This window comes from Etheostoma cragini, chromosome 10, assembly GCF_013103735.1.
Source record: "Etheostoma cragini isolate CJK2018 chromosome 10, CSU_Ecrag_1.0, whole genome shotgun sequence".
NCBI lineage: Eukaryota > Metazoa > Chordata > Actinopteri > Perciformes > Percidae > Etheostoma > Etheostoma cragini.
In genome coordinates, this window is record NC_048416.1 from 25,507,934 (window position 1) to 25,535,866 (window position 27,933).

The 27,933-nt window shown below is 39.3% G+C and overlaps 1 protein-coding gene across 3 annotated transcripts in view; it reads left to right on the forward strand.

Moving 5' to 3' along the window:
* The first annotated feature begins 24,499 nt into the window (after positions 1-24,499).
* adad1 (adenosine deaminase domain containing 1 (testis-specific)) overlaps positions 24,500-27,933 on the forward strand; it is a 48,681-nt gene continuing 45,247 nt past the window's right edge. For 2 of the 3 annotated variants that reach the window (XM_034884066.1, XM_034884065.1), the window contains exons 1-4: positions 24,501-24,675; positions 25,672-25,857; positions 26,073-26,213; positions 27,025-27,195. In XM_034884066.1, coding sequence (XP_034739957.1) covers positions 25,692-25,857; positions 26,073-26,213; positions 27,025-27,195 — 478 coding nt within the window. In that variant the 5' untranslated portion in view covers positions 24,501-24,675; positions 25,672-25,691. Of the gene's footprint in view, positions 24,676-25,671; positions 25,858-26,072; positions 26,214-27,024; positions 27,196-27,933 lie in introns of all 3 variants that reach the window. The other variant, XM_034884067.1, reaches the window with a different exon arrangement.

Here is a 27,933-nt window from a genome sequence, read left to right on the forward strand (position 1 = left end):
GGGGAGAGTCTGCAAGAAGAGGATGAGCTAATGCAAGGGGGAGGAGAGAATCGCCTTTTCCTCCTCTTGATTCAACTTGATTTATGTGACAACTTTAAAAACATTAGGCACAAATAAAATTTTGGTAGTAAATCAAAGACTTATTACTCTGATCCGCACAATGTCAAAATGGCAAGGAAGCATTTAGTGAAACACGTACTAATGATGTGAGGCTACACAGATAGGAAGATCGAGTAGATTCATTATCAGAACACATAAGTGCATCAGCATTTACAACCTGATACCAATGAAAATGTTGAGTGAAGCGATGTTCAGGTGATCTAGAGAGTTTGAAGACCTTTGTGTCAAGCTTTAATGTCAAATTACTCACTCAAGCTCAAGGTTAAGCTCAAGCATAAAGTATCAATTTAGTAATTATTTGTCAACCAAGGACGTCAGCTTTCTTCACTGAAGAGATCACTATTGTTTATTTAGCAAACCATTGGCTTCCATTCATTTCTATAACTGCAGTGAGCTGTATCAGAAATCGTATCAGTAGACTTTTCAAACATGCTTGAATTATATAATCCATCATATTAAATGTAAAGTTTGCATAAATTGTGTCAATGTTGCATTATCATGACGTGGCAATGCAGTTTAAGAGCAGAATGATTTGATTAGAAACATCTGCAGGGCATTACCTCATTCTGATAATGTAACAGATAAAAATGAAGGATGTCTTTATGCTCACTGTGATGTATTAAACAATTTAGGCAAGATTTTATAGTTCCATGCCAAAGAGAAATGAATGGAAGTCAATGGAGGGCATGGAACAATAGCAAAAAACACGTGCAGATTTCTAAAACAGAGCAACATAGATTGCTAAACGGTGAGCTGTGGTGTAAAGTATATATGATTTGTTTTGAACGGGCTCAAACATGCAGAACCAATGATAAAATCATCAACATCTAAAGGTCAACTACCTAACCCCACAGCCATTGTTTCATATAAAATGTGATGTGTTGTACAGAACCAAAACAACTGTCTACATTCTGAATTTTACCACCATTTCTCTTTCCCCAAATCAGAATTGTGACTCCAGATATATTGACTTATTGACTCTTCTTCAAACCTTTTTGTTGCTTGAGTTCATGGAACCAAAAAGCAACAGGGGAGAGACTAGTGACAGTTTGACTGGCAGCAATGTCATTAATGCCCCTATGGCAACTGTCATGGACATTACTGTCACATCCTCTCAGCCTGAAGACACTGTATTTAATTGAACTGTCATCTTTAGGTCAAAATAATACCGTTCCAAATGGCAGGACACTGACTAAGATCCCCTTTGACAGCAATTACAAACAAATCCAGCTCCACATCAGTTACATCGCTGATGTCTCCCATATCGGATTTATTGTCCCATATCAATCAAACTGTCATTTGTAAGAAGACGTTAACATGATGAATGGTCAGATGGTGAAGTAATAATTCACATTTTTTCAAATGCATAAATGATGATTTTCATCTCTACTATTGACTGACATAAAACAACAGTGATTCAAACTCTACTTTTTTATTTGTTGTCACAAAAACTCCATGACAGATAGGAAACATCTTTGCATTTTACATTTCCAGTGACAGAAACATCCATTTGTTTGGAATAAGAAGTAAAATGGTTTAGTTATTTTAGCATTAGCAACAATAACTCTCTAGCAAAGAGAGGAGCAAGGAGCGCATTTATCAGAACAAAAAAAAGGCATCAAAGTGCGAATTAAATTTTGGGAAGCTCCCAAGTCTTGGGATTACCAATGAAGCCACAACCCCCCCAAAAAAATCTCATTTCACAAATTGTTTACAACTTCCACTTCTCATATCAAACCATGGCACACCCACATCATTGACTAATTGAGTATTAATTCAGTAGGCTGATTTAACACCTCTCCTGATGCCAGATGGGAGTGACAATAGCTAATACCCAAAGTGTTGGTGGAGTTGGATGGGCTTCAGTAATTGATGGTCGGATGTGTTTTTTCACTGATAATGTGTCTTTGCTGTCATGGGGTTGCTGCTTTCCTTCCTCTCGCTCTGTCAGGGCCCTTACTGTCAAAACAGCATATGTGGCTCCCCAATGAAGATGGATGACTCTCCGCCTGGTGGATACTGAGGGATGCAGAGGAGAAGAGGGGAGGGTGGCCAAGATGGAGGGTAAATGCAAAAAAGAAAGACAGAGACCAAATGGAGGTGGTGAAGGAGAGGCAGCTAAAGGAAAAGATAAAGACAGACAGAGGGAGGGACAGGAAAGACTAATGGGAGAGGGAAGGAGAGAGTGAGAGAACAACGTAGGGAGACACAAGAAAGAGATGGAAGAGGTTGGGGCACATGTTGAGGTGTTTCCTATGTAGACTGAGTATTCACTATGATGTGTTTCCTGTGTGGGCGCTTTGGCCTTGGACCAAAACCAAAGAATGAGAATTTTTATTTTGATAGTCTCCCTATTCACAGCGAACCAAAAAACATCAACTTTCAGCATTTTTCATTTAGAGATAATACATCTGTTTTGCATGTCGTTTTAATTTAGTTATATAGTCATTTCAGTGATATCAGGGCATATGCAAATGTATCACATATGAAGATTTTACATGAAATCTCATATTTTTCATGTGAAATTCCACAAAAGGGAGTAGTGTTTTTTTTTCTTTCTTGGAAGAGAATTTCTAAACAACATGTCGCCAAAAGACAAGTTAGTTAAATCCAAAACCAAAAAAGTATTCATTAGCATTACACGACAACACAAAACTGCTTTTGATATTCATCATTTCTTTAGCAAAATAGAAAAAAAACTAAATGAATAACAAGTGTAATTCATACTGTTAACAAATTGAAAATGAACTTCATTATTACTATCGTAAAAGTCGTAACAAACTACTTTCACGCAATGAAATACAATTTTTCCAATTAAGTCCACAGAGGTATTTCCTATACGATGCTGTACATGTATAGCAAAATAATTGCAACATAACAGGAAACTCCCACAGTCTTTATGAGAATATGGCCTTAAAACCGCAGCACAAAGACACACATATAAACACTCTAACACCCTGACATAAAGCTGCTTCCTTTGCTGCACCATCCATTAGCATTGAACTTTGACCTGACCAGTTGTGATCATATGATTGTGCAACACAGAGGTCATGCTGGCTTGTCAAAACACCAGTGCTGATGCGTGACAATGTGATAACCTACGTGCCAATCAGTTTGAGGTGATGTTTTTGACTCCCTCACTACTTCCATGGGTCTTAGTGACTGAGAAACATGGAGGGAAGGAGTGTTTGCACACCATCAGAGATTCTGTGATTATGAAAAACATGGTAATACATGTCTATTTAGATGGTTCTGAAGCATTTATAATGCATCATTTTGTCATGGGATTTTGGGGATTGCAGCATTGCACTAGCATTTTTGAATTTGTTTGTAGTTTTCTGCGGCAGTTCATTTTCATGCAGCATTGGACAACATATGATTCATAGACACACTGTTTCTGTAAGAATGATCATTCACGAGAAACATGTCACAGAAGCTGTGCATATATTTTCTTAAACGTATGAATTTGAGGAACAAACAGAGTTTTGAGCACATCCATTGTCCATTTGTATCCTCATTAACTTCAAAACATAGGACAAAACAAAGGATTTGGAAAGAATTATACTGCAGGAGTTGTTTGAGAAGTTTACAAGGATTTTTCTGATATGTTCCTGGATAAGAAAATTGCTGTTGGAGTACACTGAAACTTACATACCAGTAAATGCAGTCTACAAAGAAGCTAACTACAAACTTTTTACTTCCACTTGCCAAACCTACAGAGAGTGAGAGCTTCCCACTCAAGCATTACATTAGAATTTAAGTAATCTGTAGCATGACCTTTGTTGACTCCTATTGGAGACCAGTAGGAATTGCACCACCACTGAGTGTTTTCCCTCCCATACATGCTCTGCCGCTGACCAACCATCTCTTATTTCTCTCTTAACCATAGTCTAAAAGTCACACAACGAAATGAAGTAATGCAAGTGAGCAAGCAGTCTTGTTAAACAGATATTTAACAAGTATGTAATATATCAAACTGAAAAACACTTTAATCGTAACATAAAAGGGAATTGTTTTCTGGGAAGCTTTCAAAGCATTTGTAGCTGAAATGTACTGTAGAACCATCCTCCATCAATGAGCATCTGACATTGTAAGAGAGAATGTGGTAATGTGTGGTGTTGTGAACCCCTGTGCACGTGGAGTTTTCACAACTCAAATGGAAAGAAAATTGAGAAATCTCTGCACGCGCATTCATTAAGTATTTGGGACGGCCTCAAAAATGAGATGATACATCTCAAGGGGTTCATCGTGTAAATGTGAACATACATACATTTGGTCAACGGCCCTGTCAATCATTTGCACATCCGGGATGATTATTTTCATTATTCCAAATCAAAAAACATAAAGTCCCTCTAACTGTCGAAAAGTGTACAGTAAGTGGTCTGTCCTTGGGCAAGAGCATGTGTTGTTTACCTTGTCAGCCATGAAGGACAACAGGATTTGTTTGTGTACCAGCCGCGGTTATTCAGGTAACTAATGTTGGAGGAGATTGTAAGCAGGGAATATTCCCTGACACTAATGAATATCGGTTTTATTAGGATATGATTGCGGCCATCAAAAAGGTTATTGCTTTCATAACATTGTATATTAAAAACAATTTAATCTCATCCTTGTAAACAGTAATTCAATCTCTTTCAAGCTGCATCTCATGTGATTGATAGCAAAAGCGTAAGTATATCATCCATACAATGTCAGCAGGGGACAACTGCCTTATTTCAAGACACTGTCAATTTGTTCAAGTGAAGTCTTTTGACAAGTGTAACAGTGAAAGGATGCTTCCCTTATGCATTACTGGCAATGAAACAAAAAATGGGAAAAGAAATTTAAGGTGTGAAATAGTAGTACAAAATATCCGGATTCATACTTTTTTACCAAGAGGTCAACGATACAAGCTTAAGGCGGAAAAAAAAAGCCATGTGAGGTCATACATATTTTCAACCAATGGTTTGATGGAGTGTGATGATTCTTGAGATGATTAGAACATGGATGTTGACCTCAGTTGTCCTCATGCTGGCACCCACCATTGATCCCTGCACCTTCTGTCACTGCTGGCATTAAAGAACTCTCATGGTAAGAGTTTTATCATTGCAACAGTGTCCCAATTTGACCAGAAACAAGAGAGAAGAAAGAGATTAAGAGGAGTGGAGAATGAGAGAGAGACAGAGAGGGAGAGAGAAGCTTTTAAAAGGATTTTGTCGGTTATTGACTAGTTGCACTCTTCAGCTAATAGCCATTTAAAGATTATGGGCCTGCTGGTGGAAATCAAGGCTTCCATTGTTTGCCTTATTGCATTCTGGCAGATGGGGGCTGACACAACAACACGCAGCATCCCTCCGGGCACGCTCGCCGAGCACCGACCCTCCATCAGCAGATCTCCTATTGAACTGGCCCTAATAACTGGCCATGAATTATTAATCCACGTACCATATTGAAGACAGAGAGGGAAGAGGAAAAAACAAGGGAGGATTGTGGGCCGGTTGCAGTGAGTGTGATTGGCGTACAGGTGCCAGTCAAAGGAAAGAAGGTCCGTTCAAAAGAGTCCCAGGGCGGCCATTTCTCGGAACAGGGAGGACGTTCCGATAACTGGCGCGGGAAGATAAAATATATATTCATTAAATGTCAGATTGCTGATGAAATGGGTCCGATCCATTAGTGGGTAGCGGAGCGGCCGGTTAATGTTTCCCGGTTGCTCTTGGGTTGGGTGGCTTTTAGTGTTGCTCTGGGTTGCTGCTGGAAACAGGATCAGTTGATCTGGGGGGAAAAAGTTTGCAACAGTCAGAGCAGGTGTTGTTCAAAATAAAAAGGAAACGCTTTGGAAATCTGAGTCACGTGCACCTGTTGATGAAACCCAGTAACGTTGCTGCGTTTCAAGTCAAGTGAACCTGATCGCTGATTTGCAGTTTATCTGTCTTCTCTCCTCCAGTCAGGTGATTTATTTGCAGGGACTGATTGCTTACTTTGGCGAGACTCACTTCTCTTTTCTTTAGCTGCCACATAAAGTGCTGGCAGGCAGATTTTAGCGTACAAATTATGTTTGTTTTGTTTCTAAGGACAGTTCAGATTAGCAAACAAAAGTCTCCCTATTAAACTTCATGTGTTGCTATAACTGGTAAACAACAGCGCCTCATGCGATTGATGGCAAAAACAGTTTATCGTCAACATAATGTCCCTGGGTGAAAAACCACCTTAAGACACTGTTACTTGCTTTAAGACAATTCTTTTTTTAAGTGAAACATTGTTGGAAACAATAAAAATGACTTCCGTATCTTTGCACATTTCTACACTTGTGTTGAATAATTTGGGGTGATCATTTTTTAAAAGTGAAAATCATCAACTTTCAGTGGGGGACCTAAAAGTTAAATATGCCAAAAGGAAGTCTTTTGAGGTCACACACCCTCAACATGAGGTTTGATGGAGAGTAACGATATCTGAAATTATTAGAAATTGGATGTTGAAAACACGTCATCATGGAAAGAGTTTTATCTTCACTGTGTCCAACCTCAAAACAACCAAAAAACACAGCTACAGTTAGCAGATTATGTTTGTCCTAATGTCTGTTGGCAATACTTGGCAATATTTACTAAAGAAGAGGTGCCGAGAAAGAGACATGTCAGAAGAAGTCAAATCAACTGTGTTCAACGATGGATTGCACCATGAACTGCACTGACAAAGTCTTCTGTACAGACCCATTTGATCTTTATTTTGACTTACAAAAGTCTTTACATTAGTGTTTATTGAGCTTTTAAAATGACAAATAGTGTCAAGGCTTTCTTTGTGGTAGTTTTTCTTTGAGATATCAATGACCTTTATTAGATATCCCATCAAAAAATATATATTATCAGTCATAAAATATCATTTTATCATATGTACAAGCCCATATACAACTGGTTAACATTTGGAGTTTTTCCATCTGTTTTTATGTGTCAGCTGCAAGATCCCAGTGAAATAAAAAGCCTTTGGCAGGGCTGTTCTCACTTCCCGTTGATTCAAAATGAAGTCTACCCAGCGCCTGATGAATTGAATTTCCTGTGTCAAAAGCCTGCGATTTCAAAGAAAATAATGAACAACGCCCGAAGAATCCCCGTTCAGATTTTATTACAAGGGAGAGGTTCTAATTGCGAGGAAATTAAATTTCCATGGCTTTCCCTTTCTTCCCTGCCGCTGATGATGTGTTGAGGTTTGTTTCAGTTTGACGCTTTGTATCCTTTTAAAAGCCAATTATCTACTGTTAACCAAAACCACAACTGGAATAATACAAAACAGGAGAGTAATGTGGTGTTGTTAAGCTGCTGACCAGTCAGCCGGTGGACGATGAAAGCTGCTGCTGCAGGTTCACAAACATCCAAGAGACACGCAAATGAGTCTTCCCTCATCTTTATGCCTGAAAGCTGCTACTTGGATGAGTGCCACCTTTTCATCGGATGCAAAGGCATCAAGCAGATGAAGGAAAACTCCAATAAGCACCTGAAAGAAAGCCAAGAGTAACATACAAATAGATTTGGATCGCTTCTGGTGCAACTGCTGCGTTGTTGAGGGATTTGAGGAAATATATACGGTCATTTTTTGTAAATGTTGCTTAAGTATGAATGTGACTTACCAATATAGAATATGTTTAGAGCATGTTGTGAATTCATTAAAATGAACCTGAAAGATGTATGATGCTTTGTTTGCTTTTTGTTTAGACCATAACAGCGGTAATGGCTGCTGTGCAAAACTCATTAAATGTGTCATTTCCTGTAGGGGTTTTCCACGGGGAATACCTACCTGATTCAGCAAATGTAAAACTTCATGACTTAAGATAAATTTTTCAGCAGCAGAGATGAGCTAAGTGGACCTTTTATGTAGACACAATGTTGCTACTGTCACTGTAAGAGTGTCAGCTTAATGCAAAATGTAAGAAATTCTTTACAGCAGAAGTGAGTGAGATCCAACTTTTGCTTCTTTATCCTCTGTGATAGTACTTACCTGCTTCCTTGTGTCTCTGCTGCAAACACACACTCTCTCTTTTTTCTTTCTCTCTCTCTTTCTCTCTCTCTCTCTCTCTCTCTCTCTCTCTCTCTCTCTAGGCATGATTTAGTAGTGAATAAATGTCATTAGCTCGATGTAAAGTTATTGCGACCTCTTCACTTCATGTGTTTTAATGCAAGGTTGAATTTATCTGGGCTCCAAAGAATGTTAGGATTTCAGTAGTACTTTACATTCCACCACGGTAATAATTAGTTTTGCATTTTGCACCACTGATTCATGTTTTTTGCACAAAAAAGTACCAGAAGCAATTCCAGGTAATCTCTACAGCTCTTTTATTGTGATATTTCCATGTCATAAAGTAGAAACAGTTGTTTTGCATTTTGCACCTCTGACTCATGGTCAAGTCACAAGATTAAACATAATAACATGACATCATTTGTGAAGTATTGCCTTAATACAAAGGGAACTATTTGGAACATAAAGGGTGGATAGATTTCAGCATTATAATTTGGTAATTACCAATTTTAAATTGAAGAAGTTTTATCTAATTTGGAAGGTATTACGCTGATAATAGCCTATAATACTGTAAAAACATCAAAATATATTACTCCATTATCATCACATTATTACAATTTCAAATCCATTCCTAGTTATAACATTGGTAATTGAGTGTTATTACATCTGGTACCTTCTTATCACCTTATAACCCCAGTATTACATCTTATTACTGTGATTACCCAGTTTTTACTTTGGTAATTACAAATTGTTACCTATATATTACTTCTCTATTATCACACTGTTACCCCACCATTACCATATCGTTACCGTTATGGAATGTAAAGTGCTACCAGGATTTCAAAAGAGCCCTTAATTGTATTGTCAAAAAAGGTTATTTACTTCAATAATAAGACGTTTTCATGGCAGTCATCGCTTTATACAAATATGAATCGATACATCTTATGAATTAAAACATTGCATTTTTGGAGGGAACATGCTTAATGTTCTTTCATAGCATATCTGTCATTGTACACCTCATTTATCTGCATGGATTAATAAAGCTCAAATAAGTAAGATGAGCTAAATGAAATGTTTGGTTTGTGTGTAAGGTATTTTGAGGTATCCTCATTGATTATTCACCCCAAGAACATTCAAAGTGTACTTTTGACATTCAGACTGGATTATAATGGTAATGCAAATAAATCGTCTGCACAAAAAAGCAAAAGACCTGAAATGAGCTTAATCGTGTGCCATGCCTAAATTATATGGGTGCTTATGTGTGTGCATTTAGGCATGTGTGTGTCTGCGTGTGTGTGTGTGTAAAGAGAAAGAAAGAAGGAAAACGCCTGCGGGCAGAGAATGAATAGGGCGTGGAAATGGGGAGTGGGTAGCAAACACAGAGCAGGTCAAAATGAACACCATCTGGGTACATGAAAGGGGGGTGTAGGGGGGGTGTGGGGACAAAACAAAAGCACCAGTGCTGCCAGCATGTAGCCAGAGACGCCACAATACCACCACCTTCTACGTTGTAACCCCCCCCCCAATCAAGTGGAGAGGAGTAGTGGGGCTCGTCATCACTCATGGAGACCCTCCACCTCCCTCCCCCCTCTCTTCTCTTATCCCCCTGTGGGTTCAGATCATTGCCAAAGGAGCCACAGGCCACTTGCAGGCTGACTGTCAGCTCCTCTAATGGGCCTGGCTGTTTATTTTGTACCGCTTGGAAGTGGATTAGCTGGAGGTAATTATGGTTAATGATCTGCCCGCCTCACCCTGCTGATCTGTAGTCACCCGTTTGCTTGGCTAGTAGCAGTGTATAGCCACCGGCACCATTAATATGGGATAATGTTACCTATTAGAGCTACAAAAGGGAAAGTGGAGATGAGGATTTGTCAGATGGATCAGAGTGTGAAGGGCTTCAGAGCAAAATGACATGGATCCATTTTGGAGTGAAAGCAATGTTTGCCGAGGTTCAAAGAGCTTTTCAAATTACAATTTGATTACGTCCTCTGACACGTTGTTTTCTAAGGAAAGGGCCTCAGAGCAAACACTATTAACTTTGTGATTAACTTTGGATATTCCACAATGGGATTTAGTTTGAAAGCAGCATTTATTTTGTAGCCCCTGTTGGTCACAGTTTCAAGTGATGTCTCAATTCAGACCGGGTTTGAATATTTGAATATATAAGAGCCTAAACGTTGGCTGAGATTAATCTATTTTTGCTGGCATTTACTTAAGGTTTTAGTATGACTAAACTGTGACTTTCATTTGTCCTTCCAGGGGATGTGTTTTCTCCGTTTCAGTGGACACAAATTCAGACAGTCACATGGGTTGAAATTCTGTGCATTTGGAAGTGAAACTGAGCCACGCTTCTCTTTCCGTCTCCACCCCAAGGCCAACGCAGTTTTGTGTTCTCACTCATGGTTTTCAGAGATCAGACTTGCACCCATTCTATGCCCCAAGAATATGCACAATATCGCCAATGATCCAAATTTAATCTGTCTCCTCTATTATACTCCATTTGCAAGGATCACAACAAAAAGAAGTATATTGGCTGTCCTGTGAAAATCCTTCACGGTATCTCCAAAACAACTACTTTTTGTGAGCTAAGAAAAAAACAGCTGCTTTGAGCTTTGCGACATTGCATTTCTCAGGTAATCCAAAATTAATTTATCTTGAGATTTAGATGAAACTATGCGTCACCTCTTCTCTCAGGCTTACATATTAAGTATCTTGATACCTGATAAAGATTGTACCAAAATTAAGGCGAGGGAGGGGATCGTTCTGCACTTGGAACTCCTGTGATGCTGAAATAACTACATCTTTGTTGTTGTATTTATGTATTAAGTCAGTTTTAATAATAATCATGTTGTACCCATTCCTTTGGCAGGCCAGAGATTTTGTTTCTTATTTTCACATGGTCACAACACTGTTTTACAAGATCATTAAGAAATAACTTTCACGTGACAAAATGAATACAAAGAAATATATACAGTATACTCTTACCCTTTGATACTCTTATGTTCACACCCATCCAGGCCTTTCATATCGGCCAGTAAGAGAGGGATTTACTGTTGTTGGTACTGTAATTACACTGAGATCTCCAAATAAATTGGTAATCAACCTTCACCACAAACAGATGCTCTTTCCTTTAAGTTGGCACGCAAGTACTTAGAATTGCTTTGTTATATTTGGTATGTGACAGTGAAGCTAACCGGTTGATCAGGAAGTTGAACAGGATAGCCACTAAACTATTTTGAATCTTGTTAAATGGATTTGGTTGTTAATGTTGAAGAGTCAAATCAAAGTGTCATTTCATTAAAAATATCAAGGACATTGACATTTTTGTTTTCATGACAACAATAATCTAATAAAAAAGCAATAAAATCAAGTCATAACAGATAAATACAGGTTTGAGTTAATGATGACTTACGGTCACTAGGGTATAGAGGAGTTTTAACCCTTATTTTAAAACAGATGTTGTTAGCTGATAGTTTTAATATATATATATGTGTGTGTATATATATATATATATATATATATATATATATATATATATATATATATATATATATATATATATATATATATATATATATATATGTGTGTGTATATATATATATATATATATATATATATATATATATATAAACCGTCCTTCAAGTAAACCAGCTAAGAGTGACATAAAAAAATGACGTCTTGTGCAGACCACGTTTTTTCACATTCATCCATCTTGAAAATGTACCAGTAATAGCAACAAAGTGGTTTTTCCCCTCAAAATGAAGTTTTACTTAATCAAATCAAGGGTCAGAGAAACATATCTTCGCGTGAAAAGGACAGGACACATCAGGGTTAAACCGATTACGTCCTGTTTAACAGGCATTTCAGAGTCTCCATCTCAGACACATTTTCCTGCCTTTTCCAGTAATTTTTGAAAGCCTTCAAGCTGTAATAAAATATCACTTTTTGTGCATTTGTGCATTAAACACTCTTGGTCTCATTGCATTTTCATCATTTTTTCTGATGATAATCACATTTCCCCCCCGAACCCTCCCCCTGGTCTATTCCCATCTCCCCTTTTAAAGCACTTTGCTCCTGTTTCAGTGAAGATGACACTGACTCGGGGTGAGGGAGGGGTGGGGCTGTGGGTGCAAGAGGCTTTGGCTAACGGTTCCAAATGGAAAGCTTTAGCTGGGGCCTCGTTGTGCAGGTTACGTGGCGTCACGTCTCATTTTGACTGAGCTGGAGAACAGCCCCCACTACAACCACCTCCCTCTCAGGGACCCTCGTAAAGTGCTCTGATGCTTCATAATGCAGATCATTACCCAGAATGCTGTGGAAGACCCCAAGTCTCCACTTAGATGTGGAGCCTCCCAGAGCCCCTGCCGTGTTATGTATCCCTGCAGATCCCCTGCAGACGCTCTGATTGTCCATTCCTGCCCGCCGTCACCTTGCCAGCCGCAGGGTTTATTGACACTAAGTTGCCCCCACAAGGCGGTGTTAATACGAACGACAAAGACGTTTCGTTTCCTCTGTGTCAACCTGAAGGTGCTTAGAAGCCGCAGGTTATTGAAACATGAAGCCATAAAGCCAACAGATGTATGACTTAAGATGTGATTGCACCAGGTGACCATTGATGGGTGCAATCAAGTCATAGGCAATGATTTTGAAATGAGAACAAGGAGCTGTGAAGCAGGCAGAGAGGGAAAAGCCCACAACCTTGAAAGGCCTTGTGAAGCTCCTAGCTGATGCAGACAGCAGGGCTGAGGTGATTGGACTGTCAGAGCTTACAGAAGCAGAAAACAGTCTCAGTTTTGACTCTTTTTTATGATGTGTTGTCTTGAACCATGTTTGTCTCAGATCTGTTGCCTATTTACTTTTGCTTATTTATACATTTTTTCAAAAATTAGCATTCCTGCAGCAAAACAAGTCCGCCTGCGCTTCCCATTGCATGTGGTATGTAGAGATTTGGAAGTGGTCAGGGTAACATTTATTGTCATTTTTGAGTTAGTCCAAAGTCCACAAAAAGCCTGTGTGTGTCAAGCAATGGACCTTGAGAACTCATGAAATCCTGTGAAAACCACGTCACATCTAGCAATCACAATGTTAGACAGTAGCCTAAAATGTTGTCCGTCAAGTGAAAGCGGTTCCAACATCTAAATATGATATTGAACTACACGGAGCCCAGAAGTAACACTTGATTTGAATCGTCAGAAGCCTGAATGTTTCTGGAAGGTACTGTATATCTAGAAGATATCAGATATGTTTGAGACTACAATCATCTGGGCCTCTATCAAATGAGTATTCACGCTGTCCTCAAGCAATCATTTATTCATCCACACAATTAGAAACAACACAGCCGCTGCTTCATTAACTCTTTCCCTACCTGGCCACTGTTGAGCGAGCACGAAGAGTGCTTCAGGTGTTAAGAGAGAGAGGAGCGGATTTAATGAAAGCTCTGGCATCTGTATCTGATTCATCTTGTCAATGTTGCACCACCATCTCTGCCCCAGACCAAACCCCCAGCATGCCTTGCCAGCCACTTTAATTACTTTTCCTTTTTGCTTGGAATGGCGACCCGCAGAATTGACAGACAGGTGCAGCGATCCTGATTAATTAAAATAATAAAGAGCGAGAGAGGACGAGGAGGGGGAATATCAATGTGTGGACAACTTCTCTTGATGGGCAAGCAGTGAGGGGACGTCGGACTGGGGCGGGAACATTGATTTACTTTGTGACAACAGGGTGGCCTTCGGGCTTGACAGGGCTATATGGAAGAAAGTCTGAGAGTAGGGGGCGGACTCAGGGAGGTGGAGACCCATTCATATCCTCAGGGCCTCAGCTCAGTTCCCAGTGTGGGGACACGAAACCCCTTGGTGTCTCAGCAGCTGCAGTGTCCCACTCTGAAAACCCTGGTGCCATCACACCTATCAACATGAGATGGAGTTAATAAAAGCCACCTCCTGGGATTCATCAGCTCTAATAGCCATATATTATTTCACCAGACAAAGGAAACATCTTCTAGAATGATTGGCCCTAAGAGAGTGTATACTTATTGTCCTATCACTTCCCCTTTACATATTAATACCACATAATGTTTGTGGATGGTATAGTGGACGCAAGATAGGAAGACTAAAAAAATAAGAAAAAAATGCATGTTGGTTAATATATACGTATGGCTACAAAATTGAATTAGCTTGCAAATTGAATTCAAGGAATATCTTGGTTTGGATTTGTCATCAAATGAGCTAAAAACATTTTGACTGCATGTAATATTTTCTAAGAATGACACAGTGACAGACAGATTTTTTAATAAAATAAATTACCCTCTGCAAATAAATCATTTTTTAGCCATCACACACTTTTCTAAGGGAAAGTTTCATTATACAGTAGTTCAGAATTCAAGCCAGGGCCGGCAAGGGGACACTAGCAGTAACATCCACCCATATTGTGGGCTGAAACATGAGAAGTGTAAGTTTGTGTGTGTGCGAAAGCTGACCTGCAGTGCCCACATCCTCAAGCGGACACTTTAGAGCTGCTCTGTCTCAGCTGAGCGTGTCAGAACAACAGAGATGTGAAAAAGACCGGCATGTTTACCACCTCTCTGTGAAATCAAATACAAGCTGCTCGCAGCGCCCGGCCTTGTGAAAGCAACAGATTGAGTCACTCACAGCTTCAAAGATGCTTTGCTACACTGCAGAAATGTGCAGCCTCCTAAATGCCTCTTTGATTTGCTTTCAATGCAGGTTAATGCAGGTATTATGGGTATACAGTAGGTGTATAGCCCTAATGTATTGAAAAATATCCTAACACCTTTTATCAGTTTGAGTGTGGAATCAAATTTGGATTCTCTACAAACATAATATACCTTTAAATTCAAATATATAATGTATACCATTACCTTTCACAGTTTGGCTCTGTAGTGAGTTGGTACAGCATCGTAATTTCACTTTTCTGGAAATGGTTGCATGTAACTTAGCATTTTCACTCAAGCACTGTAGCCTACTCAAGAACATATTTTGAGGTATTTGTACTTTATATTTGTTTTCATGATGTTGTGTTGCTAGTTTTTCCTGACTAAAGGACCTGAAAACATTCACTGGAGTAAATAAAATCACAATACTACTGCGATACATTTCTACAGATGAAACTACTCAAAACACGTGTACTTTCATGTTACTGTATGTCTACTATCTCATGGCACTTGTTGCCTGTATTTAGTTCCACTTTGACCACCGCCGTCCTTCACATTCTGCTTACATGTTAATGAGTACTTTTACTTTTACTTGATGATTGAATGTGTTTTCCTAACAATCCTCTCATATTTTTACTTGGGAAAAAATTGATTTTAGGACCTTTGATACTATTAGGTGTTTTTTAATTTTGACTGTGGAGGATCTGAATACTTCTACCTCCACTGGAGGTACCAAATGGTATTTCTTGTGACAGTTATGCCATTTACGCTGACTGGTGTCTGCACAGATGAAATCTTAGAAAGATGAAGTCAGTGCGCCTTGGCAACTGAGAGCATTATACGCCACCTTATGGACAAATGATGCTTAGCATGTTCAGTAACACCACTCACAGTCACTCATGCTGACCAAGCTGAGAGCAGCTGTACAGGATCATGATGACTGATGGTAAGCAGTGACTGCTGAAGAATAAATGGATTTTCTTTTTCAGACTATAAGCCATTTCTCCTGCTTGAATCACTTTTTCTTCTTCTCTCACTCAAGACAGGTTTCTTACTCAGTGGCTTCTTTTACAGGATGTGTTACACAAGTATGATCCTATACATCAATACATTTTTAAATCTATTGCGAACGCAACATGTATCCAAACCTACTTTAACAGTGAAAAGTACGTATTATGATTAAGTGTGTTTTTATTCGGCAGAAGCTGCAATCATAATTTTCTTTTCAGAAAGAAAATTGATTACGTTACCAGAAGCATCTCTAAATTAGGTTTTTAATAACCCAATTCCACATTTTATTTTCTTAACAACGAAATAATACTATTCTATCAAAGAGAAGAAATTGATTTTCTCTGTGCACAGTAAATGCAAAAAAAGTCAAAAGCTCTCAAAGCAGCCGGCTATATTCATAATCAACTGTGCTGATGTACTGTGTAGCGGCCTTAAACGGTGATGAATCTGGCAGGAAAAGCAAATTCAATTGGCTTTCTGCTTTGTGTCTAAAGATTGGCTGCTTTGTTTCCTTTTGATTGGCCAATTAAAAGTGCGCTTCCACTTTTGAAGCCTGGGCCCATTACAGAAAGTAATTTCCAAGAGCCAAGCTGTTTGCCCTGCGCTGTCCGCTACGAGGAATTCCCTCTCCACTTTGGCAAAGTCAGGCTGAGGGAGACAGAGTTGGTAATATTAGCTCCCGTTTTATTGAGAGATCCTTTCACCGTAGCCTTCTGCCGCTGACCCTTGAACTCTGCTGACCTCCGGACATCATGTTACCAGCCGAGCAAACCAGAGTTGAGGCCAGCAGGGCAGACACGGCTCTCCTAAAAACAAAAACTTTCAGCTCACTGTTGTCTTTCCTGGTTTACATTTGTCCAACTTCTCACATCAGTATTTGTAATTATTGAAGACACATGGCATCGGAACAATGTTTTTTTTCTTTCTTAGAAATCTTTATACTTTATTGTACTTTTGAGGCTGTTTAAGGAATCAGTTTAAAGGGCCTGGGGGGGGGGGGGTCAAGGAACTTCTGTGTTGTTTGAATATGTACATTGTTTTTTTACGATGTCAAAAAAGTAGGCCTACATGTATGTATAGATAGTTTTCCTGGTTTTCCTTATTGCTGCACATGTATGTTTAAAATGACTGTGCTTTTTAAGATCTCACATACCATGATACTTAAACAAGAAAAGTCAAAACTGCTTTTGACTGCTTCATTGTGTCAATGTGTGTTAAAATGTTGTTGGTGCCTTAAATAAGGACCTTAAAACAAGGAAAGCATTACAGGAATGAATGATGGACGTCTTTTTTATATTGTTGATGTCCATGACTTTTTGTAATTATACAATAGATCTTTTACCAAGTTCTGATATCTAAAATGTCAGGAAAACATCACTACAGAAACCGTTTTTGTTTTAATTAACATACAGAGGGTGTCAGCAAGATGACAAATCCTTTTCCAGAGAGCTGCTTGAGAGCATAAAACATTAAGGCAGCATGAGAGCACATGCATTAGGCAATGGAAAAACAACTAGCCAGGTGGGGTGGGGTTATGGACAGTAATATACCTCCATTAAGTATCCTACTTATCTAATGATACCATTAAGTATGCCATGTCTTCAATAGGAGCGTAGAATTTCATTGAAAAAAACCTGACATGATTGGGAGGATTGTGTGCAAATTGTGCTAATAATTTGTGTTGACAATGTAAACCTTGATAGAAGAATATGGGCGCTATTTCAATTCCATCTCCTTGACAAGCTACTCTCAAAGATGATCACTGAATACATTTATTGCAGCTTTATGATGGGTCATTTAGGAAGTATCGTTCCTCCAGTACTTTACAGAATCTCTTTATCAGCTGTCGAGCGCCCCACAATAGAAGACTTGTGTAACTTTATATACGCCTTTGTCTGATGGCTACATAAACTGCACTCTACCTGTTTTTCGACAGCCAAGGCCTGGGCCCAGGACGGGCGTTGAAAGCAAATACCTGATTGTATTAGTGTCTCCCCTTTAAGCTGTTGTCACCTAGCTGACCGATTATGGGCAATTACCTGCTCTGTCGGAATCCTAGCCGAATAGATTGAATTCAGATTGATTTTTGCCCAGGAAAGAGGAGGGAATTTAAAGCCTTTTTTAATTGGGTATTTGGTGTGTGCTGATCTGAACACCGTGGCCTTCCCGAGGGATCCTTTATGGGCCAATAATGGCATTGGAGTGGGGGGGTGCTTCAGTCTCGTCTGCCGACTCCCTCCCAAGGCCATAACCCTGCATTTGCTCTGAGTGCTTTTCTATTATGCATTGATAGTTGAGCATCAATCAATAAGAGGGGAAACAGAAAACCCAGCGAAACCAACTTCTTAAGTGTAAAATGCCTCTTAATACCCGGGGCCTTTCAAACAACTTAACCTGGACGCTTTTTACCCTCGCCCTTCCTCCCTCTGCTCTTTGAGGGACACTTACCGGCGCCTGGCGACACCATGTTTTATTTAGGAGGGCTGGAAATGTGCAGCTCTCAGGTGAAAATCTACTGCAACCCTCTGATTGTACTTCAGCAATACACAACCATGTGTGTGAGTGTGTGTGTGCAGGCACAAAAACAGATGTGCACAAGCAAAATAGATCATTGCACTCCATTATAGATAAACGTTTTGTTTTTCTCCTGCTCTGAAGAACCTTTCTTACAAAAAAACTCATAGAACAACAAAGACAAATAGACAGCGGCCTTTCATTGACTTGGCTTTTTGATTTTGCAGGACATCAAAAATAACCCTCTTCAAGGTTGATAAGGTCAGCAGAAACCCAGTTGATCATATTATCAATGTAGCATGTCTTGAAATCCAATTCCGTAAATGATTTAAAAATGATACTTAAAAGATGGCTTCTTTACATGAACTTTGCAGTTGGTTGAAATGAGGATAAAAAGACAACAGAGTCACCTTTCACATGACCATCAGCACAGTTCCCTAAACCGGGATGATTCCGGGAAGGAAAAGGGGAAGAAACTAAGTCTAACCCGCAGATAAGAGGAGCACTGGGGATCAGAACCCCACAGTGGAAGAGATAAGAGCGAGACAGTCAAAGCAATGGCCAGCCACATAATACACAAGCCCACCTCCAGCCGTCTAAATCTCCCATCAGCACCAGTCCCCACCGGCCCTCCTGTCACCACTAATGCACCTTTTCCTATAGGACGAAGCCCCAGATGCAGTAAGGTTATCTGGGGCTTTGCAGCATTTCTCGGAATTGGCAAGTTCACCTTTCCTTTAGTCCAGATGACAGGAGATGATACAGTTGGGGGTGATCGATTGTTGGTCACACTGCGTATCTTCGTTCAACATCTTCGATCTTCGTCAACCGCTGATTACTGTTTTTACAAGCAAACTGCTTAGAATGTACACTGTGGATACTAACGCAAAGGTAATTTCTTTGTTCCAATGAATATTAGCAACAACATGTTAGACAACATTTGAGGGAAACTGATTTGCCAGAAAGCAATAATATCCCTCTCCAATCATTGGTGACTGCATAGCCCCAAGTACACTATAAGAACATTTCTGTGTGATTAATTTCCCCAATAGAAAATTCAGCATTCTAACGGCCAAATCATTTTGTAATCAGTGTTCAGCATATTAAAAGCCGTCACTGTCTCCTGAAAATGTCACCATCAGCCCCACTGAAAGACAAGGATGAACACATGGGGGAAGGTGTGGGGCATGGCGAGGATGCCCCCAAACTACTTTGGTTACACAAACTTTGTTTTCGGCCTCAATGCATCAGAGCCCTCTCCCTCCGTCTGCCATCTGCTGCTGAAGAATCTGTTTCACTCGATGAGCCAAGCCCAGCCTTTATTGGTCCTAATGGCACTATCAGCTGAGCCGCCAAACCCAATTACCTTTTAAAAAGGGAGGCCACCCCAGCTAATCATAGCTGCCTAACCTGATTTGCCTGTGATGAAGAGATGGGATAAAGAGCAGTTAATGGAGGGAGAATGATCTCACAAATACAAAAAACTCAATTCATTTCTCTGGGAGAGCAATCTGTCCGATTCAGCGGTAATGGAGTGGAGATTCATTAGTCCTCGGGCCTTAGTAGTAGCACCGTTCCCTTATCAACTGAATGACAAAAGAACATTCATGGTGCCCCTCTTATAGACTTGTTGGGAGGGCACATAGAAAGGTTCCAGAGTAGTAACTGAGGATGGACATCGAACGGGGTGATGTTTCTACATCTTTTCAGTCCCACACCGAACTACCAAGTCAAAACAGAACTCAGAAAACAAAGGCACCAGTTGACAGTTCATAAATTATGAACTAGAATTCATTGTAATTAGTGTCCAATGCAAGTAATGCTAATTTTGTGTTTCTCTTTTTTGATAAATCAATTACTGGACTCGTACAATTATAACATGTGTACATATACGGTTTGCTTCTTGGTTTGGAACATACATATTTGATAGACTATTTACCAAACAGTTGGTAACATTATATTACTGGTAATGTGATATACTGTAACATAACTTTTTTACAATGTTGAACCAGGGTTAAGTCGAAGTAGTTACCATGAGTGATTTCAACTGCATATTGAGCCGAGGGAGAATGCTGCCTCTGGAACAAAACATGGACTTCTAGGATTGAAGTGCCTGTTTGCTAAGTTTGATTGATAGCCACACTGTCCTCTAAAAATCAGTGCCCTCAAAGGTCTCATCATTTAGTGTTCAGGCCTAAACTGGAGCTACATGTCAACTGAAGACATCCAACATCCGCTATGTGCTTCAGCAGACTCCAGTCTCATTCACACGCATGTTCCCTTGATGATGTAAGTGACGCTCATGAATGACCAATTGATGCCAAGAATGTTGTGCCGGGGATGAGTCATAGAGAGCATGGGGCGAAGGACAGAGATGACCCTACCCCCAACCCGGCTAAATCCATACACTAGTGCAGTTTCAGCTTGGCCTGGCCTAGATATGATCCAGAGGACGTCGGCTAGATGGGGCATAGGGCCATAGCCAGGGTTTACAGACGGACATTAGGCCAAAGCCAGAGTTAAAATCCTATTAGTTTGAGTTGGGAATCGGATTATCGTCGTCGAGAATCACTCGTCTGGCAACTAGTGTCTAATTTACGCCAATCAACAGCAATTATTGAGGGGAAGGGAGCCCCTATTAGAGAGCCTCATCCACTTAGTCTAATGAATGGGGAAGATTCAATCTTGGCTGTGGAGACACATTGGAGAGCTGCTGCTGAACGCGACTGCACCAGCAGTCTAAAAAAGAGCTGCTGTTATTTATCAATGGTGGGGTGCTGTCAGAGCAAACATGCGTTAGCCATGGGGCGCTAGGCTCTGGTTTCTGATGGTCTGGGGGTACTCTGTCCAGTAAAGCGGTTAGTGTAGCTCTCTACAGGACATTAAGTGCAGCCTATATCATCTTTGGAAAGACATGTGCCTATCTGTACATCTTGTATTGAGCCCCGAGAGAGGGATATTTTATATCTCATCATAAATCAAAAACCTATATCTATAATGTTCACTTCAAAACATATTTGATGTCCAGGCTCCACTCAATTGACAAAACACTGTGAATGGTATTAAACCTACTACATTCCTGATGCAGTAATGTTTTTCATTTAGATTCTATTTTCAGTCGCCAACAAAAATGAACATTTGCTGTAAAGTGAAAAAAAACCTTTTTTAAAATTTGTGTTTAAATATATGTTTATTTCACAATCTCAATGTGTGTTTTTCAGATTTTATTATATATACTTTTGTAGTATGTGGCAATCTTGGATGAGGTGAATATTAACCACGCTAGCTCATATTATTAAAGTCACCTACCCAACTCTGATGACACATTGTCTTTCTTATGAGTCATTATCATTCCTCACCACAAGTATTTTTACACAGAAAATTTCTTCATATTTGACATGAATCACACACTGTGTAACCTTCAGTTTGTGGCTTAGACTTTAGTTTTATCTTCATTCTTACACTGCCCTCTACTGTTACTAAAGCAAAGTGCCAAGATGTGAATATCAGTGGCAGTTGGACTGTAAACTACACACATAACCTTTAGATTAATAGGTGTAGCCTACAGTATTTTAACATCAATGTAAATGGTTTGGACAATTTAAACACTGTATTTGTGTTTAAATTGTGTTACACTAAATGTAAGTTTAGTACACCAGTTATTGGTCTATTAATAATCATAATGCTGTTGTGGGTGGGAGCAAAAATAATATTGACATACATATACGTCATGATTGTGCTAATGTTTGTGGGTATCTCCAAATGACATCAGATCCTGTGTGTCATAAAATCTTGCATGCTAGCGTCTTACTCTAGTCCGGTGTGTTTGCATCCTTTTCTTTCTTTGCAAAATCTAATTTAAAAAACGGTTTCTGTCTGAGTTGGATTTGGTGGAGTCCTGTGAAATCTCACTCATTGGGGGAAATTCCACTGCCTTTATGTTGGGGTTTAGCTTTTCCAAATTGATAAGAGGGTGCAGACATGAACCAAGTTATTAATAACAGCAAATATTTCCAGAGTTGAGGGTTTCATTTCCGATCGAGGCTGTTGTGATCTTTCCAAGCAGTAGAAACAACCCCACATTAGATTGATAAACGTTCAACCTTCTCTCTTGAGAAATTACGCCTTCTTTATTAGCGTAAATATAAACTGCACATTTGTGATGCAGCAACATAAATATTTGTTGTGTCTATTTTTACAATTTACACTTGTTCCTCTGCTTTTACGCTATCAAAAGGTCATTATTTGCATACATTTTAACTGCACATGTCGCTGGTAAACATAAATATCTGTCATGTCTATTTATTTTTTACAATTTACACTTGTTCCTCTTCTTTTACTCTTTCACAAAGGTCTATAGTTCCAGCTATGTTTTAAAAAGCAATGTGGAAAGCAACCATTCACAAAATACATGTAGTTTTTGTAAACATGTAAACCACAAACTAACTGGAGGAGTCTCTCCCATAAATAAGAAAAACAAAGAACAGACAGCTTCAGCTTCAGCTCCAGCTCCATTAATGAGAACACTAGGTCATGGTTAAGACCACATATTCAAAATCAAGTGACTCAAGTTTTTCCTTTATCTTAGTTGCTTATGGGAAGATTAACAGGAGGATGGAGAGTGCACACTCATTTCAAACGGCGTCCTTTCCCTTTTCAAGTTTGACTGTTCAGAGAAGTCAACTCAAACTCTGTCCCTATCTGCGGGGGTGTAAAACCATGTTTGTTTCTGTGGTGACCTTCACTGCTTGCTGGCTGTGGGCTGCTTGTTCCATTTCACTTTAACACTCTTGCAATTGATAATCATTGCCCCTGGTTAAGGTATTTCAATGTTTAAGAGGGAAATGGAAAACACTAAAGCCAGTAGCATTTCATAAAGACCCTTTAACATGCAAAAAGATAAGTTTCTATCTGTTGCCCGCATGAGGTACGTCAAGTCCCTGACCACAGGCAGCCACCCCCTCACAACCACGGCACTGCAGCACTTAAGCTAGTACCACATTAAGTTATAATGGGGCAATGGACTTATACCTTAAATCGTAGGCTCTCATACTTTTTCTGTCATGCCGCCATTTATAAGCCGAACATGCCACACACCTAGTGTAAACTAATATAATGATCAATCATTAACCACATTGGGGGAGCAACTAATAAAAGACAAGCTTGTTGAATTTTATTAAAATAAATGAAATGACTCAGGTCAGCACACTAGCATCAGCACTCATTTATTCACCCCCCGCATAATTTAACTGTATTTTCATGCTGTAGTAAAAAATAAACACTAGGCAAAATGTCACGTGACCGGCCTTTTTATTTTAGTTGTATCCTTACCTAAGATTGTGCTATAAACAATGTGATAAAAGTAACATAGTGGGGAAAGTGTAAAAAACCCTTAGTATTAATATTAGAATGAGGTGACAAAATATGCCAGTGCACAGAATTTTTTGTAGTGATTCGGATGAAGGGGAATTCCAAAACTACAAAACCTGTTAACAGGACACTTGCAGGGACTTAAAAACAAAAGGACTCAACGGAACATATTTAAGCTGAGCTTATTTGTCTTAGTGAAGATGCATTAAGTGTTGCAGATATTGAGAGTAGGAAACGGAGAGTGAATGTATGTCGGAGAGGAGGAAGCTGCCCCTGTACCGCTGTACCAAAACTATCATCGTGTCAGCGAGGGGGAGGAGGTGAGAGAGGAAGTCCCTTTTTGATAATCTTCCCCTTACATGTTTGCAATATGTACAATATGGTAACAATATGTTTTATTCGAAGAAAACCTTCAAACAGCTCGGGTCTAAAAAGTGACTTGACTCCAGGTCGAAGGTGCTAAAAGGTTTAGAAATAAAATGTGGCAACTCCTTCATAACCTAACCTAAGCAATAGTTTTTGTTAACTTCATGCAGAGATGAAAATGCATAGGCTGCATGAAGACTACAGCTTCTCAGAAAGAAAAAAAAACAACTTAAAAAAACCACGTCTGTTTCAATAGGCCACTTCTGCCATCTGATTAGGCCCTACTCTGTTTGCATTTAATAGACGATTTATTGTGACCAGCCCAAAGCACACCTGTGTAGATGTAATAATAATACTGTTGATATGCACACCTGACAGGTAGATGGGTTATCTGAAAAATACACGCTTATAAATTTGAAATAAATAAGCCTTAAGGGTGCTTAAAACGTCTAAGACGTTGTATTCCAACTTTTTAAAAATGGTTGAAAACAAAAAAAGATCTCATTACACAAGGCGTCTTCAAACGACACCGCCAACGTTCGTACGACGACACGTGGTATTTAACTAACTAGTAGTAGAAGAAGAAGAAAAAAGAACAAGAAGTCAAGAAGAAGACGAAGACCTTGACAGCGTAAACGGTGAGAGGCGGCTTTGAAACTGTTGAATATAAATTCAGCTGAAAATACAACATTTAGGGCTTGTTGTTAAATATGAATCGTACACTGAAAATTCGCCATCAATTCAAGGCGTGCTGAGTTTGGAAATTCGAGGTAACGTTAGCTAGCTAGCTGGCTGGCTAGGTTAGCTAGCTTCGTTAGACAATGAAAGAAAGAAGCACCCAGCTAGCTAGCTAAGTTGTTGCGTCTGCTTCTACAATAATGTTTATCATCCTAACAAGCGAGAGTAGTAGCAGTAGTAATAATAATACCTTTCCATATATAACTATAGCTAGCGCTTTACCATAGACTCGCAAAGCTCTTCATGTGTAGGACTACTCTCTATAACACCACCAATGTGTAGCTAGCCCCACCTGGGTGATGCACGGCAACTTTACGACGCCAGACGCTCACCACACATCAGCTTGGTAGAGACTGAGGGAGGGGAAGATGTTTTTAGTTGTGGGGAAATAAGCGTTAGAAAATGTAACAGTACGTTCCTGATAAAAGTCAAAGGAACTGTTACCTTTTAACATATGGCTAGTTACCTTCCTATTGGTAGGCTATAGAAAGTGTGAAATTAACGTTAGATAAAATCCATATGGCGGTCTGTGGTCTAATGATGTCAGTTTGATGTAAAACGTTTGGGAACTAACGTTACTTAATTTTGCTATCCAGCTTTTATTGATGACAAGAGAACATCTCCCAAATTATAGTGAGTTGCAGTATTAACTTCATCTCTGCAGACAAGACAAGTCTATATATAGGTTATGTAAGGATATTTTTGTTACCATGTTTTTGAACATGGAAAACTTACACCACTTGCTAACTTAGGTGGTTACATTTGCTCAGACTAGGTCAGTAACTGGATGCCCTTGAACCCTTTTTTAAGGACCCCTATGTCTTCAAATGTTAGGTGAGCCCAAAATGTCTGTTTGTCAGAATCACTCCTTTTTTGGTTTTTCCTCTTCTTTTTAGTACCTGTAAAAGGTTTCAGGATGTTTCCAGGCCGGGGATCATTTCAAGGTTCCAGAGGAGCCTCTTTTTCTCAAATCCTCAGGAAGAATTTACCTGTGATGACTGAATCATACAAACCTCTGGCTACCTTGACTCGTCCTACCAATGATGTCTTTAACCAACAAGGGAAAAGTACATTTGAACGTGGTGGCTTTCAGAATATGATTTTTTGCTTGCATGCCACATGACTCATAGTAGCAACATCTCACAGTGTTAATTTAATAACTAATTCAGATAATGCATTGGCCCCTGTGAGATCTGGTTTCTGTTGTAGGGCTGTTAATATAATTTTTTTTTTCCTCCAAGCAAATTTACACATCTTGTATTTAAATTTTATTCTGCACTTTTCTTATTTCACTGAGGTTATGCTGCCAAGCCAACACTTTCACCTAAAGTGCTGATTGAGAAATACACACAAGGTGAGACGCATGCTGTGTCTTTGCTCCATCAGCTTGCCCAGGTTTTGCAGTTTCACCTGGAAATAAAGGAGACAGTGACTACAGGTACAGTAAAGCTTCACAGCATGTCTGTGTGCATGCCCATTGCACATGTTATATATTATTTGGACAGCCTGCACTCAACCCATTCAGCATTTTGCTTTTCTTATTCTGTTTTGCGTTATGTATTTTTTTATATATTTATATAATATATTTATATTCATATAAAAATGAAATGTTTATTTCATTTTATTGTTTCTTTGCTACATTAAACAAGGCAAATTCCACACAAGTTTACTTATTGTGGCAATAAACCTTTTTCTGATTCTAATTCCGTTGGAGAACACTGTTATTGGTCTATGAAACCTCGTTGATTGATTAAACTTGATAGAGTTATGTAAAAGCTTTGAGTTTCTTGTTATCAAATTCACATGACTTCTGTCATGAAGGTAATTCAGAAGTATGTTTTAAAACTGGAATAAACTTTTTTTTGGATTGCTTACTTTGCCAATTAATTTTGTGATAGTTTTGTCTGCAAAATGTCAAGACTGTTACAAATTGCTTAAGCCCAGGAAGACCTTTTTTTTCTGTCAAAGCAGTATTAGAAAACTAAAAGTTAAGTATGTTTACAATCAAAAGACAACAAAAAGCAGCCAGGTAGGGGGACATAAACAAGACAGCGAGTTGTGTGAACGGTACAGGGATCTGATGACTTTGCAAGTCTTGTAGTGGCAACTTGGCTTTAGGATATAACCTGCAGGCTCATCTGACGTGATTCCTTAAATTTGACTGCTTACTAGTGGTTGATAAAAGACACATTTACGGCCAGTGCTGAGGATTTGTCTCCAATCAATTTTGTTAACTTCTGTTTTTTCAGGCAACATTCAAGGGTTTTATTTTGCCTTTTGTGTCGTGATTGATGGTGTCGAGTACAAGACTGGCATGGGAATAACAAAGAAGGAGGCTCGGCTCAAAGCTGCTCAGCTCGCTCTGCCAGACCTGCTGCCCACCTTGGAGAGTCTGAATTATGTTCTCCCTGAAGCCTCAGGTTAGGATCTAATGCTGATCAAGGTATAATGTGCTTGCTGGCTGTTACAATGAGACTTGGGTAGCCTACGGTAAAGATACATTTAAATACTATTAATGATGTTTATCATTTTAGACAAAGACATTTTTTGGGAATAGGTAGTAGCATAGAGGTTTCTTGCTGCTTTTGGATACAGTGGTGTGAAAAAGTGTTTGCCCCCTTCCTCATTTCCTGTTCCTTTGCATGTTTGTCACACTTGACAAAACACTCAGTGTTTCGGAACATCAAACCAATTTAAACAATAGTCAAGGACAACACAAGTAAACACAAAATGCAATTTGTAAATGAAGGTGTTTATTATTAAAGGTGAAAAAAAAATCCAAACCATCACGGCCCTGTGTGAAAAAGTGATTGCCCCCTAAACCTAATAACTGGTTGGGCCACCCTTAGCAACAACAACTGCAACCAAGCGTTTGCGATAACGTGCAATGAGGCTTTTACAGCGTCTTGGAGGAATTTTGGCCCACTCATCTTTGCAGAATTGTCCTAATTCAGTTACATTAGAGGGTTTTCGAGCATGAACGGCCTTTTTAAGGTCATACCACAACATCTCAATAGGACTCAGGTCAGGACTTTGGCTAGGCCACTCCAAAGTCTTCATTTTTTTTTTCTTTAGCCATGCGGTGGTGGACTTGCTGGTGTGTTTAGGATTATTGTCCTGCTGCAGAACCCAAGTTCGTTTCAGCTTGAGTACACGAA